Source organism: Xyrauchen texanus, chromosome 44 (assembly GCF_025860055.1).
Source record: "Xyrauchen texanus isolate HMW12.3.18 chromosome 44, RBS_HiC_50CHRs, whole genome shotgun sequence".
NCBI classification, from domain to species: domain Eukaryota; kingdom Metazoa; phylum Chordata; class Actinopteri; order Cypriniformes; family Catostomidae; genus Xyrauchen; species Xyrauchen texanus.
In genome coordinates, this window is record NC_068319.1 from 12,242,037 (window position 1) to 12,257,054 (window position 15,018).

At 37.8% G+C, this 15,018-nt stretch overlaps 1 protein-coding gene across 2 annotated transcripts in view; it reads left to right on the forward strand.

The window, feature by feature from the left end:
• The window catches only part of LOC127636509 (roundabout homolog 2-like), a 105,759-nt gene extending 91,576 nt beyond the window's left edge, over nt 1-14,183 (forward strand). Inside the window, exons 16-27 of one of the 2 annotated variants that reach the window (XM_052117037.1) lie at nt 2,549-2,726; nt 2,946-3,173; nt 3,440-3,479; nt 3,578-3,717; nt 3,830-4,105; nt 4,293-4,437; nt 6,867-7,088; nt 7,652-7,836; nt 8,112-8,222; nt 8,815-8,988; nt 9,466-9,608; nt 13,428-14,183. In XM_052117037.1, the coding sequence (XP_051972997.1) occupies nt 2,549-2,726; nt 2,946-3,173; nt 3,440-3,479; nt 3,578-3,717; nt 3,830-4,105; nt 4,293-4,437; nt 6,867-7,088; nt 7,652-7,836; nt 8,112-8,222; nt 8,815-8,988; nt 9,466-9,608; nt 13,428-13,439 (1,854 nt within the window). In that variant the 3' untranslated portion in view covers nt 13,440-14,183. The remainder of the gene's footprint in view (nt 1-2,548; nt 2,727-2,945; nt 3,174-3,439; nt 3,480-3,577; nt 3,718-3,829; nt 4,106-4,292; nt 4,438-6,866; nt 7,089-7,651; nt 7,837-8,111; nt 8,223-8,814; nt 8,989-9,465; nt 9,609-13,427) is intronic. The other variant, XM_052117038.1, reaches the window with a different exon arrangement.
• Nucleotides 14,184-15,018: the final 835 nt, after the last annotated feature.

The window sequence follows — 15,018 nt, forward strand, 5'->3', positions numbered from 1 at the left end:
TGTTTTTTTCTTTTAAAAAAAGCTAAAATAAAGGTTACAGTGATGCGTTTACAATGGTAGTGAATGGGGCAAATTTTTGGAGGGTTTAAAGGCAGAAATCTAAAGCTTATAATTTTATAAAAGCACACACAAATTCTTCTGTTAAAACTTGTTTATTATTTGAGCTGTAAACGTTTTCGATATTTAAAGTAGTTTTAGGGTTTGTTGACGTTACATTGTCATGGCAACACAGTTGGTAAATTGGCTATAACTTTACACAAAAGGTTAGTAAGTGATTTTATCACACTAACATCATGTTAACATGCATTTTGTTTATGTCTTCAGGCTATTAGGGCTGTGCAGCGAAGCAATTATCTGTATTTGTTCATATGACCAAATTATATGTCTCTGTATTCGGATAGGACCGGATGTGGGCGGGGCTTAAGCCGGAAGTGCATTACAATGTTACGTGTTACTCTTATATTTATAATTTATATTAATAATGTATGCCTTGTATATGCCTTTTCATAATAATAGCCTAATAATAATATTATTAATTACTCTTAGTATTATTATTATACAATTATAATTTTTTTAACAGACGAAGCTGAATTTGTATGCCACATTAACTATGGAATATGTGGTTTCTTCTGGTATTTCTGATAATAATATCTAAATGAAACAGAAGTTTTGTTTGTCTGTGCATTTTTAACTAAATTATATGATGTGGCTATAAATGTGTTCAACTTGTAGAGACGTATAGATGAGCTCCGACGTGAAATCATCAGTTCAGGAATTTAACATCGCGCTCAGCTTTAGGCGACACATGAATACATGAGAATCACATTTGAATTGATACATTAACAAGAAGTGGAAAGTGTATATGATGTCGGATCTTAGTTAATGTTACACTTGACAAGCTCCAGACGTGCACACTTAATGGAGACTGCAAACTGAGTCGAGACCGCACCCATCCTATCTGAAATCACATCGCGTGCATTCCATTCATTACATTTATGCATTTGGCAGACGCTTTTATCCAAAGCGACTTACAGTGCAATTATTACACGGGCAATCCTCCCGGAGCAACCTGGATTTAAGTGCCTTGCTCAAGGACACAATGGTGGTTGTTGTGGGGTTAGAACCTGTGACCTTCTGACCTTCTGATTAACAGCCCTGTGCTTTAGCCACTACGCCAAATTTTATTCGAATTAATCCATTATTCATTAAAAAACTTTTGAGTATTTTAACATTTACTGATTGGCACCATTTACTTCCAATTTTGACAATATATATCTCTGCGAATTTATTTTTACTAATATGACAAAGCAATCAAAAGTTATAGCATTACAAATAGAATTTATCGTAGTGTCCAAAAACATCTCCATGTGCCGAAAGCGTCTCCAAACAAATAAAACATAATAATTGTACATAAGAACTAATTACACATACAAACACAACAATGACTAAAGGTTTGCATAGCAAACGGACATGATTTTAGTCATGAGATATCATAGAATGAGTGCCTTTTTCTCAATGTGTTTGCATCACTGAGTCTGTATCATGTATTTGGCGCCATCTCATGGTGACCATGTGTAACCTTGTGCTTCATGTGGATTATCTAATGATCTGTGCATCCGATTACCTTGTGTGGGGGCTCCTTTGAAAGATAATCAGCTCCTCTAAGCAATATTTTATGTTCCGTTTATTTTTCGTGTTAATTTATAAGTGAAAATGCATGCAACTCCAATATAATTGTCAAAGACATATACTTTGCTATCACTCACTATATTTTTGTCTGTAAGTATATGGTTGTATTATACTCTTTGAGCGCTTTCCAGCAACATATAACACATGGCTATTTTATGAGATTTATGTTTTTTTACTGATTGCGATAATATGTACAGTACAATTTTTTTTATAAATTATATATTATCAAAATGGAACACTTCTGATTTGTTTGAAAATTTCAAAGCACTTGTACAGTATTGGTCATTATATCTGCATGTTTTGGATAAGCTTTCAAACCATACCTATTTTGTGCTGGTCAAGACTGTAGTTATTAATTTTTTGACAATTATTTGTGTTATTTGCCACCGGGCCTATCCAAGATTAAAGGGTTAAAGTCCAAATATTTATTTTTTTGTAATCAGTATATTGCAACAAATGCTGTCGATTGAGCTTAACTTATATTGAACCTGGAATATTCCTTTAAGTTTTCCCATCAAGGAGTAAAGCAAAAATGAAACAAACATTTTACACCATGTTCTAAATAGGCGTAATTTAATTTGTCTGTAAACACTGAAGGTGAAAATCCAGTGTGACATGACATAATCCCAACAAATCCCAACATAATTTGATTTTAAATGTAGACTTCTGTGAAGCTGTTTTTTTGACCAATGAGATTTCACTGGGGTCAGGGCTACCCAGCACACTGGCACAGGAATAGAAGCTTTATCGCATTGTGCCTGGTTAGGACATGGGTTAGCGTTATGGGTTCAGATCTATTTCTTATATTTCAGTCTTAGTGTTAGGATTCAGATCTAAGTTTTATCTTGTCTCACTTCAGGTTTGGTGTCTGGGTAATGACTCTCAGACACGTTACCACATCAATCAGACCGTGGACGGGAATGTGCTGACCACCCAATTAAAGGGGCTTCTGCCAGGCGTGTTATACCAGGTTGAGGTGGCGGCAGTGACCAGCGCCGGTGTGGGTACCCACACCCAGCCCGTATCTGTGCTTATCAGTGAGTGTTGAATATCAGGCTGCATCTGTTTTATAGAAGAGTATAACAAAATTTGTGTTAATTGTCATTGATTGGTTTTTAAAACCCTGCTAAGGACTTTGAGAAAATGGTTTAATTATTTCCAGGTTGGGACCTATAAAGACAATCAGATTGAGAATAATGCTATCTCTCTCTCTCTCTCTCTCTCTCTCTCTCTCTCTCTCTCTCTCTCTCTCTCAGAATTGCCTGCAGAGCAGCCGGCAGTTACTAGTGGAGGCAGTGAATCTGACGAGAATGTAAGTCTGGCTGAGCAGATCACAGATGTAGTGAAGCAGCCTGCCTTCATAGCGGGTATTGGTGGGGCATGCTGGGTTATCCTTATGGGATTCAGCGTGTGGATCTACTGCAGACGCAAGAAGAGGAAAGAACTCAGTCACTACACAGCATCATTTGCATACACACCTGCAGGTATGCAGACATGCACAGGTGTGCACATATTAGAAGACACACAGGGCCTTATTCATGAAACATGACCAGAAAGTATTTATCATACTTAAAACTATTCCTACGTAAATTCTTGCATTAAAATCATTACGGTGATTTACGTAGGAATAGTTTTACAATTCGTCTTTCATTTCTGTTTGTGCTAATACTCCACTGTACTCCTAACCAACTTCATCTACAGCCTCTAGATTTTCTTCTCAAGATGTAATCTTTTCATGTCTCTTTTGTAGTTGGCTTTCCACATGGAGAAAGTTCTGGCCTCAATGGAAGGTAACTGGCACTTATAGACAAGTAAACACAGATTCAAAGTGTAAATAGATTGAGATTGCCATTTTTTGTCAATCTATGCTGATATTTCTTTGTCATAGGCCTAGTATGCTTGGTGCTAACATGGGAAATTACCCTTGGCTGGCTGACTCTTGGCCAACAACCAACCTTGTACACAATGGGAAAGACTCGGTCAACTGCTGTACGTCTAAACATGACACAGCAGAGAGATACTATAACGGTAAAACACTTTGTACAACATTGTACAACTTTAGGTATGAAAGCTTAGAGCACAAATTGGCTGACTCTAGTGTTATTAATTAGGCCTTATTAATTTACCTTTTCTTCCTCAGAGGCTGGAATCTCTAATTACCTGAACCAAACAGAGAAGTACAGCACTGACTCCAATGAAGGTCCAATCTACAGCACCATTGACCCGGCCAATGAGGATCTGCGTAGCTTCTCTGCTCAGTACTCTCAACATACTACGCCCTACGCCAGCACACCCATCATGCCTTTCACCAACCAGGTGCCATGCAGCCCTGAGCAAGATGGCAGTCACTGGATAACTCAGCCTGGAACCTCCAACGCTCAGTACGCCCAGCCAGATCGCTCCAAGACTGAAAACGGTGTGGATAGATTAGATTACTAGTTGCCTCTAGTAAATAATATGTAGTCTTAATTCATTGTTTTAATTATATTTAACACAAAAATACTGATTTAGAAAATAATCTTTGCATAAATTAGCAATTTTTTTTTTTTTAAATGACCCTTTAGTTCCTAATGAAATCTAAACTGCAGCGTCTGTTCCTACAGCAAAACCATCAAAGCAGAAGTTGATGGGGAAGCCAGTTAAAACTCCATCTCTTAATTGGATGGATGTTTTGCCCCTTCCACCCCTCTCTGGAGAGCTGGACCAATGTGAAGAAGAGGACGATAATGAGCTAATCCAAGACATGGGGTAAAGTTCACTTGCTTCAAATTCATTTAATTGCAGTGCTGTGCCAAATACAGTATAGGCGGAGGAGATAAACCACTTCTTAATGCAAATCTTATAATGGCAGTTGTAGAAAAATAAGACCCATCTTTTTGTTAAAAGAACAAATTATTTAATTGGTAATGGAATTCTGATCTTTATACTCCGGAATACAAATGCACATTAGCTGGATTGGCCTGATAAAATACATATTTTTGGCATGATTTAAGCTAAATAGGCAAAGATGTATGATACTGTTGTCAGAATTAATTGGGGATTTGGCATGTTATTTAACATTATCTTGGCTAGGCTAAATGTTTTGGAGATTTTTATCATTTCACTTTTAAGAAGATAGGTGCTTTACTTACATGCCTAGAAAATAGCTGCCTTGGGGCATTGCCAAGATGGCCGCCAAGTAAAATCTTTTGGAAAGAACTGAGTGACTTTTTTCAATGACATCTGCCAGACAAAACGTCTTACCCCATGTTCTTATGCACACTTTCTTAAATTCTTTTTGTTTTGTTAAAGTTTTTTACTTAATTTCCACTTAATTATACATGTTGACATCTTTTACCAATTTGCAGCATGTTTTCAAGCTGAGAGCAGTCTAAGACATGCTTGCTTAGTCTAAATGCTTAACATAAATGCTTCTTGTTGTTCCAGAAATGGTCTCACCATTAACTACGATTCAGGGCCAGGTTATTTAATTGTTGTTGTCAGGTCTCTATATGGAGGCTAACAAAGTTAGCTATATGCTACTCTTGAGTATGGCCTGTTCTCCTTGTCTGTATCACATTTGTTTCTTGTTAGCAAAGAGCATGGTCAGTGGTTGGTGCAGAGTGCCCCAGCTGCGGCCATGCTCTTATAGCTTTCCGCAGCCACTCTAGCCCAGTGGATATCCGTGAGGCAGTTATCCAGCCATGAGTCACAGATTACACAGTGGAGATCCGTGAATCTGATAACCTTGACATAGCCCCTCTCACACAGCAGTCCCACAGTAATTGCATTAGCCAATGACAATTACAGCTCTTCTCAAGTTCCTTCCTCCGAGCAGAATAAGACCATTATTATGGGCACTAGCACGCAATACAACACTCACAGCTAAACTGGATTTTCATGACAAGCCCTTAGTGAAGTTTCAAAATTTGTAATGAACGCATGTATAAAAAGGTTAACCTTTGTGTCAGCCCTAAGGCGGTTTAAGACAAAATGGGCTCTGTTATTGCATTTTTAGTAAGCTTAAAGCTGAAGTTTGTAATTGTTTCAATGTAAAAATAATTTTCCTTGTCCCACTATACTGTAATATACAGAGATGACTATAAATAAGCCATTTGTAGGTTGATTTTCTCCAAAAAAGTGTAAACATTGTGGCTCTGTAGCTCTTTTCGAAGCATTGTTCTGTTCGTTTTATTGTCCCTACCAACCCAACACAATAACATTGGCTCAACCAATGGCTGACTTTGGGGCGGGGCTATCTGTTGGTCCAGCCAATAGACCATTTTGAAATCGTCATTATTTTTGCAATTCCACACTTCAGCTTTAAATAATTCTCCAAATATATTTCAAGCAGCTGTTAACTGCATGTATGAAACCAAGCCCTGAACTGAGAACTTAATGTAAGTGTAATTTAGCTCAGTGGTATGCCATCAAAATGCCCAAGGCATAAAATTGCGTCAGTGTCACTCAAAATGCCACTGTATTTAACTTGTTCTCCATTGCTCTTGCATGGATTGGCCCCACTAGAGCTGAAAGATCATGCATATTTTTATCTGGAGGTCAGGCTGTCTCATCTGACTGAATGACAGCAGAAATCAATATGCCTGCCACCAGTTGCATTGACCCTACTGCAGCAGGGCAATCATAATAAGTATGCACTGATTGATTGAGCTACCACAGATGTACTAGAGTTACTCAACCTTCTGGTAAAAATGAGGGAATTTGTTTATAGAACAGAAATAAAGTCATTCATTTTACTACTCTAAGGGCCTACACTAGAGTTTACGCTACATCAGAATATGCAGCAAAATCATCGGTTTTAAAGGGGATGAAAATATGTAGAGAACAAACATAGGCATCTGTTGACAAATACCAATGTCTAGTTGTGTTTTCGGATATCTAATTAGTTGATTTTCCCATTTGATTTCAAACTAACCCAGCATTTTCCACACCCTCAAAACAAATAAAAACCATACACATTCCTATTCGTCAAATACCCCGCCAGAACTTTCTCTAGTGTGAAGGTGCCCTAAGCAAGAACAGTAGGTGAGTGCTAAGAACATTTATGTAATATAGACTCATTGAAACATAAACAAAAGGCTTTGTCATGGCATGCAATTGAGAAATTGTTTGTAACAGCAGTGAGTTGTTTAATACAGTACAAGAACATAATATTGACAATATATCCCCCCACACAGGTCAGATGAGGAAGAGTGGTGTCCACCCCTCCCTGATAGGACTTTCCTCATAGATGGCATGAAAGAGGATGGTCCTCCACCGCCTCCGAGAGGAGAGACCTCTTCCCCCACCACGTCTTACAGCCACCAGTCCACCGCCACCTTAACCCCTTCTCCCAGAGACGATAGCCACTGCCATGATATACCACGCTTACACCAACTTGAACAGCCGCAGATAGCACGGTGAGACTAATCGCTTTTATTAATAGGGATGGTAGAATAGGAAAGGAAATCAAGTTCAGAAAATGACACAAGCCAGACTCAAACTCACTTCGTCCACATGCGCTCCACAACATTTCTGTTCAGACATGCTCTGTCAACATTTCACAGTTTGTTAAGTATTTATTTGGTTTCCTTCTAAAGGGAGACTTTTAACAGTGTTAACAGTGTCTTCGAAAGATAGATGTATGGTGTTTTTATAATTATGTCTCTGCAAGTCTGTATTTGTAGACTACAAATGAAATGCACAGAGGAAATAGTGGGGCTCTTAAACTTCCCCAACTTTTAATGGGGCTCATTAAGCTTCCTACTAGAAAGTTTAGAAAGATTTCCTTTTACATTGTTCTGATCATGTCCTAATAGGGTTTATTTAGCATGAGCAACCATAATAGTTTTTTGAAGCAGAATAATGCCTCACAAGTCATGTTGAAATGCTCTGTTGGCCTTCACAATGTGGAAATGTGAAATTTAAACCAAATTAATTTAGAACTGTGTTCTAACTGATCGAGCATGTTTGTCGTCAACAGCCGGTTGCCGTGTGGACCAGTGCCTGTGCCACGAGCGCCAAGCCCGCCTCTCACCCAATCCAATCCAAACCTGTCGGCCAATCAGGAGTGCTCTGACAACACTGTGCCACACCGTTCAGCACATAAACGAGACCTGAGCCAGGGAACTGCCCAAAGCATAGAGAACATCAGCAATACCACGCCAGGTGTGTGTGTGTCAATAAACATCAATAGCAAGTCCCCACAATTATATCAAAAACAACTTTTGTGTGTGTCATATTTATTCATTCAGCATGGCATGAATGTGCCATTTTAAAATGTGCCATTTGAGTTTTAGGTACTTTAGGGAAAGTAAAACACCAGTTCCATATTCCCCAAGGCTGCAAAATAAGCTACATTTTACAGTGTTCATTCAGTTTCTACCTAAAACGATTTTCCACTCACTTTCACTAACTTTGCATCAATATTTTACCACTGCCAGGCCGAGCAAGACCCTCTGCAGACCAGACACACACACCTCCTGGGCAGAAATCCAAAGTGAAGAAGAAAACCTCCAAGAGCGGTCAATACCGACGAGATATACTGCAAGGCAGTGAGTTAATGATCAGAATGAAATTGGTTATTCGTTTTTTCTGTTCTTAATATACACTGCAAAGCCAAAAGTTTGAGGACACCCCTTTGTAATTAATGTGTTTGGCTAAGCCCCTTTTTTAATCTTAATGCTTCAGCATATGTAATTCTAGAGAACTGTGTGCTTCCAACTTTTTAGCAACAGTTTGGGGAGGTCCTTTTCAATTCCCCTGCGCACACAGTGATGTCCATAAAGAAATAGTTTACTGAGTCTGATGTGGAAGAACTTGACTGGCCTGCACAAAGAACCAGACTTGAACACAATTCAGCACCTCAGGAATTAATTGGAACACCAAACGAGACCTAAGGCCCATTCTGTCTGAAAGGGAGAAAATAACTGCAGTCTTGTTCCAACATCTAATAAAAAGCCTTCTAAGAAGAGTAGAGGCTGTTAGGGAGGACTATATGCCTATTAATGCCAATTGTTTGAGCATTTAAGGCTCACAATGAACATATGGATGTGGTGTTTGGGTGCCCACATACTTCTGGCCATACACTGTAGTGTAGACTGCACTGCCTTCTGTTTTGTTAACATGGTGGTCACATCTTTGCAGATCTGCCCCCTCCTCCAGAGCCGCCCCCTGAGGATGAGGCTGACTGTGCCCATGTAGGGGGACTCGAATGTGGACAGCCATCCCTGGAGAGAGTGGGAAGCTCTCATTCCTCCATGGAGAGGAGAGAACAAGGCACACCCAACCGAAAAAACTCTGCTCATAAACGGATAGATGGTTAGAGAACTATATTAATAACACACTTTATCACAATGTTGGATGACCCTTAAAAAAACCTTAAAAAGATTTTAAGTGCTATTGTAATTTTTGTTTTTCAATGTCATCTTTTGTGAATATGTACAGCGCCCCCAAAACCTTTTGGGATATTTAAGCCTCACTTTATAATGTTTTGGTAGATAACAAAGTTTCAAACAAAGTGGCATCTGCTATTAGCATGGATTAATGGATATGTTCCACTATGCATTACAACCAGAAAGTGTCCAGTTTGTGCTCTCTTTCAAATAAATGACACTTGGATAGATATTTTGTTATCTAATGCAATCCCATTAATACATGTTTAAATGTCTGAATGCTTTTTTAGGCCACTGTGTATCTATCTATATATTTATAAATTTTATGAAAGTTCCTTATATTGTTTCAATACATTTATACTATTGACCCCTGCTATTATGGACTTGTTTATGTTACACTCAGCAGATGAAGACTTAATTCCATACAGCAAGCCCAATTTCCTGTCCCGGGGTCAGATATCCAGCAACTGCTCCACAACAGGAAGTTCATCATCACGGGGGTCGACAGGATCTCAAAGTCACGGAACGGGCAGGAAGAGGAATGATGTATGAGCATATAACAAGACTGATGGCTGTACAAATACAGCTTTTGCATTTCCTGCCAAAAATAACAGCTGAAACCAGTCTAATCTGGTTAGCTGGTTTTAGCTGATCTCCCAGCCTGGTTATGCTTGTCTTGGCTTGTTTTACTGGAGTTGGGCAATTTTCAGCTGGTCAGACTGGGAAACATTTTAACCAAATACCAGCAAACCGGAATAGGTGTGTCCTCTCTGCATATAAATACTATATATAATACATACATTTATTTAATTAAATTATGAATTTCTTCATAGTATCAAATCATCTATATACAGTGCATTCAGAAAATATTCAGACCCCTTTATTTTTTTCACATTTAATGTTGCAGCCTTGTGCTAAAATGCTTTAAGTAAAAAAAAAAATCACATTAATCTACACTCAATACAGACAAAGCAAAAACCTGATTTTTGATAACTTTGCAAATGTATTAAAAATAAAAAACTGAAATATCACATTGGCATAAGTATTCAGACCCTTAAATTAGTACTTAGTTGTGTCAGGATTCTGCCCTCAGTTTTGTCTCTCTGACTTATGTGGCAGAGCCCTGACAATCTTGACTTGTTACTCTCTGTATTGTGTCTGGATTCAGTCACTCTGTTTTATTTACTTGGTGGCTGAGTCTAGGCACTTGAGTTCTGTCTCGTGTTATGTGATTTAATGTTTTGTCTGGTCTGTGTCTTGCCTTTTGATTTTGTCATCTGTTCTTTTGTGTTGTTGTCTAGCATGAGTGCATGTTGCTCTTGTGTCACTCTGGCAGCATGCACTCATGTCTATTGTTTATGTGAGTGTTAGCATGAGTGCATGTTGCTCTCATGTCATTCTGGCGGTATGCACTCATGTCTATTGTTTGTATCTGTCGTTTGTGTGTGGTTTTGCTTTGGTTTCTTTGACTTGAGTGATAACCCTGCCCACTTGTTTGCCCTGTTATCTTTTTATCAGTTCCAAAAGCCTCATTTGTTTCCCTCCTCATTTGCTCCCTCATTTAATCTCCCTTGGTCCTCTGTCTCGTGCCAGTTCATTGTCTACTGGCTAAATGTCATTTGGTCTTGATGTCTTGACTGTGTGGTTGTTTCCCGGTCGGGTTCGTGTCGTTCGTGTTTTCCTGTTCCATGGATGTCTGTTGGTTTTCCTGATCCAGCCTAGCCTGTGAACGCTCTTGTCAAAAATATTAATAATAATGTAAAGCATTTTAGCATAAGACTGTAACAAAAACAAAAATTTAGGGGTCTGAATACTTTCCGAATGCACTGTAATATTTCTCAGGCTCACTTAAAGATTAATCCTCTCCCACCAAATCCTTAACCTAATCCCAAATCTCAAACATTAGCCCATCTTAGTCAAACATAGCCTCTCAAACATGTGCATTTGTTTGTCTTTTCTTAACACTCATTAATCGGTGAGACAGAATTGACTAAGTGTGGATGAGTCTAGACCGCTTCCATCTGGCTATGCAGCATATAATATAAGTGTTCACTAGAGTGAAAAAGACATGGTCATTTTAGCCAGCAATCATCTACTTGCGAGGATGTTCTCCACAGCACAGAGAACTGATGACAGAAGAGATGCTACAATAGATTTATCTATCCGCAAAGTGTTTTTTATACTTTTTTATTACTGCTCTTTTTACTTTCCAAGGCAGACTTACAACTGTGACTGCATTTTATTTTTTTTACCGTGGTCTTTGAACGTTTGCATTGCTTAGTAACCATACACAACCTACAGTTAATGGCTTACAAACTATATTACATGCTTTTTCTATATTATATTATTTATTGAACATTAGTGTGAACTAGGGATAAAAGTCGCTTTGAATAAAGGCGTCTGCTAAATGACTTTACATCTTCGCAATACGTAAATCACTCTTGCATACATAAAAATTACTGTAGCAATACCATATTACTGTGGCGGTATTAGATGGTATTAACATTGTACTTTGATAGATATCAGGGTAATACATTTTTTATCCATATTCATGAATAATGGTATTTTCTACATGGTGCTTCAATGATTACTTTGATACAAGCACGATTTCCGAAAATACTGTACATACTATTACTATGGAATAGGGTTGCTCCCAATACCAAAATTTAGGATTCTGTACGATACCAGCCCTGTTTTTTTGTTTTTTTTTAAAGATGCACAACAGAGCTTTTCAGCATTAATGAAAACATTAAATAAAAACAATCTGATTACCTTAGACAAAAGGCTGCCATGGCTGAATCACAACCTGCTGATATTCATTACACTTGCTTATGTGATATTGCTTACAGATAATAATAATCATATAACTATTTAATTATAATAATATATTAATTATATTATTGTTATTACGAGTATTATTGTGTATATACTGCTTTGAATATTACACTTTTATACAGTAATCAGTTGAATAGAGCTTTCATTTCAGCTGAACTTTTATTTCGAAAGATATTTGAAGTTCTTCCTGTTTGTGAAGGATTTGTTATATTAAGCTTCCCACCACTCGCAAGCTGAAATCTCAGAGCTGCGATGGAGAAAGAGTTCATTTGAGAGTTCACAGCAGTTTATACACTCAACACACTGATCTGTGGCTCTGCAGATGGATACTATTGAACACACTGCATGAAAATCAAGCATTAGTAATGTGTGTTGCATTTGTATGTGTGTTCGTGTGCATACCTGTGTGTGTGTGTCTGTCTGTGTATGAAGGAAATGACAGGGCAGAGAGGCACTTCTTATTCATACTATGGCATGCAACGCTTTTGACTGTATATTATTTCATTAAATTAATTTTTTATTATTATTTTCAAATGGTCTTTTATTTCATCTCAAAACTTTCAGATTAGATTTCATTTTGCTAATGGCAGCATACTTTAATATAGTAACAAAATTAACAACAAGATGATATCGTACCATTTTAAATTCTTTGGTATCATGATATTTCATTGTTATACCATGCAACCTTACCATGGAATACATGGTACAACATGGTATTACCATGGAATAAATAAAACAACATGGTACCTCCATGGAATATGTTAAAAAAAAACATGATAGTACCATGGAATACATTTAAAAACATGGTATTTCAATTAAATACATTAAAAACATGGTAGTACCAGGTTACTTTTTCTTTTTATCGCACAAAATCGGAACAGGGTTTAATGGATGGATGCCGTTCAGTCAAAGAAATAATGGGTGAACTAGTGGCATGGCCATGGAGACCTTAACCCCTTTTTTACAGTGTTTTACCCACATATGTGAATAGTTTTATCATGGGAACTGGGTTATGCACTTCTGGGGTCACCCCCTATGGTCTGAAGAGTCTCCTCAGATATGTGCCCCCCTCTCAGGTTACCCACACTCTGGAACATAAAAGACAGACCACATAAAAGAAGGCTTTACGTTCCCTAGGGAGGGAGTTTCGGGTTACCCTGTCCTGTCATGGTGTTTAGCGTTATCTTTCCAGTCGGACAGAGAGCATGAATAGGTGTCCGACGGGTAGGGGAGGAGGCCTCTACCCCAGAGACAGGCTTTATTCTGTGTTCGCAGATCTTGTCATGTCACATGATGGACAATCCCTGACGTTTCAATCGTATTCAAAGTCATCTATAGACATACCAAACCAAGAGCCTCCCTTTGGTCTTGAGAGAGATGAATGCCACATTTATCCTGCTCAGTAAAACAAACTAGACAAGCAAAGCTGAATCAACTGGTGACCAGCTTAAATGACCAGTTAAAACTGTCTGATTGCATTGGTTTTTAAAATGTAACTAATACATTTCTAATTCTTTTCTGCTCTTCCAGGATATGAGATAAGGGAAGGCTGAGTGAAGTTTGACTTAAACATCCCTTCATTTTCGTTCCATCTACTTCCTCGACCAAAGAGAGGAAACAAAGTGAAGAGGACAAGTGTCCAGATTCAAAGCCTGCCTCACTGAGCGTGAATCTCTGACTTTTGATTATGTTATTAATTATTGTTATTATTATTGTTATTTATGACCTTCATGGGGGCATTTTTCATCACGCTGTCACTGTAAATAGTCATCCGTTGAAGCTTTTTACATGGGGTCCAGATGCAAGGAAAGAAGAGTATATTGTATTTATTCATGAAAGAAATGAAATCATGTTAAAAAGTCAGATATTATAGATAAGTTCATGTCTGAATGTGCCAACCACTTTTCTAGAAATGTAAACATTACATTTCAAAGCATAAAAATGTTGCACTCTCGTTGTGTTGGAAAACAACAAAAAAATACAAAGCACAAAATGTGTTGTTTGACCAGCCAGCTAGACGAGGAAGCGTCTGTCTGTCTATCTCCCTCCATCTGTGGATCCCTGTCGTTATGGTCAAAAGAGAATGTGGTTCCTTTTCCTTTCTTTTCAAAGCCAAGAGAGTTTGACATTTGACGAATGTTTTGAAAGGGTAGACTTTTCTTTTTTTAAGGAGTGTTTTGAAGACTGTGAGAAAATGTATTTCATTAAAAAAAACAAAAATATGTTCATTTGACTAACTTTTTGGTAGTCCTTGTTGTTTTGTATAAATAAAATAAAATACATTTGCTGAGCTATATATTTATTGTCTTGGTGTAGATGTTTTTTTTTTTTTTTTTTTTAAGATTATGATGAATATACAGAATGAATCATTTTTAATGATTCATACATCATCTTATTTTTCTAATACAGTAATTACATTTTTGCATTATGGTAATGAGAATTGTATGGAGTCCCTTATGGGACAGAGTGAGTGTTTATTTGAATTTTTTTCAGAAGTAGTTTTGGGAGCCCTCGTAATAGTTTGAGTTCCCTTGCAATACGTTTTCCATTTCCTAGCAACAATTTTGCATTCCCTCGCTATAGCCCTGTCCTCTAATGGGCTCAGTAGAATAGTGCCGGGAGGGTGTTTAATTTTTATGAAAATAATATTACAATGGAACAATTCTTGGTCTAAAATAGGCTTAATTTACTTTAACGAAGCAAACAATATATTCTAATTTCAGTCTTTTGATTATGGGGTGAAGTAAGAAAAGTTCTATAAAGGGTTTGTGAGATTCCCCGACACCGTGTGTGAAAGCATTTTAAAAGCAATGTGTTTTGTTCAGAAATTGGGCTGCAAATTATCAACAACAAAAGGCAAACTACGATGCATTTTTAGGCAGTTCTATTCAGAGACAAACCGTTAAAAGCTACCTTTTGTCTCTAAGGTTACAGCAGGCATGCAGCCACTTCCACCTGACTGAGCCGCCACTGAGGGCCATTAAATTACCTCTTATAGGGCAACGCTGGGAGCTGAGCAAGAGACGAAAAGGGGGTTGTGAAAGATAAGAGAATAACAGAAAAAAACAAGTGTGATGTGTTGGATGAAAAGAAAGCAGAGGGTAAAGAAAGAACTGAGAAG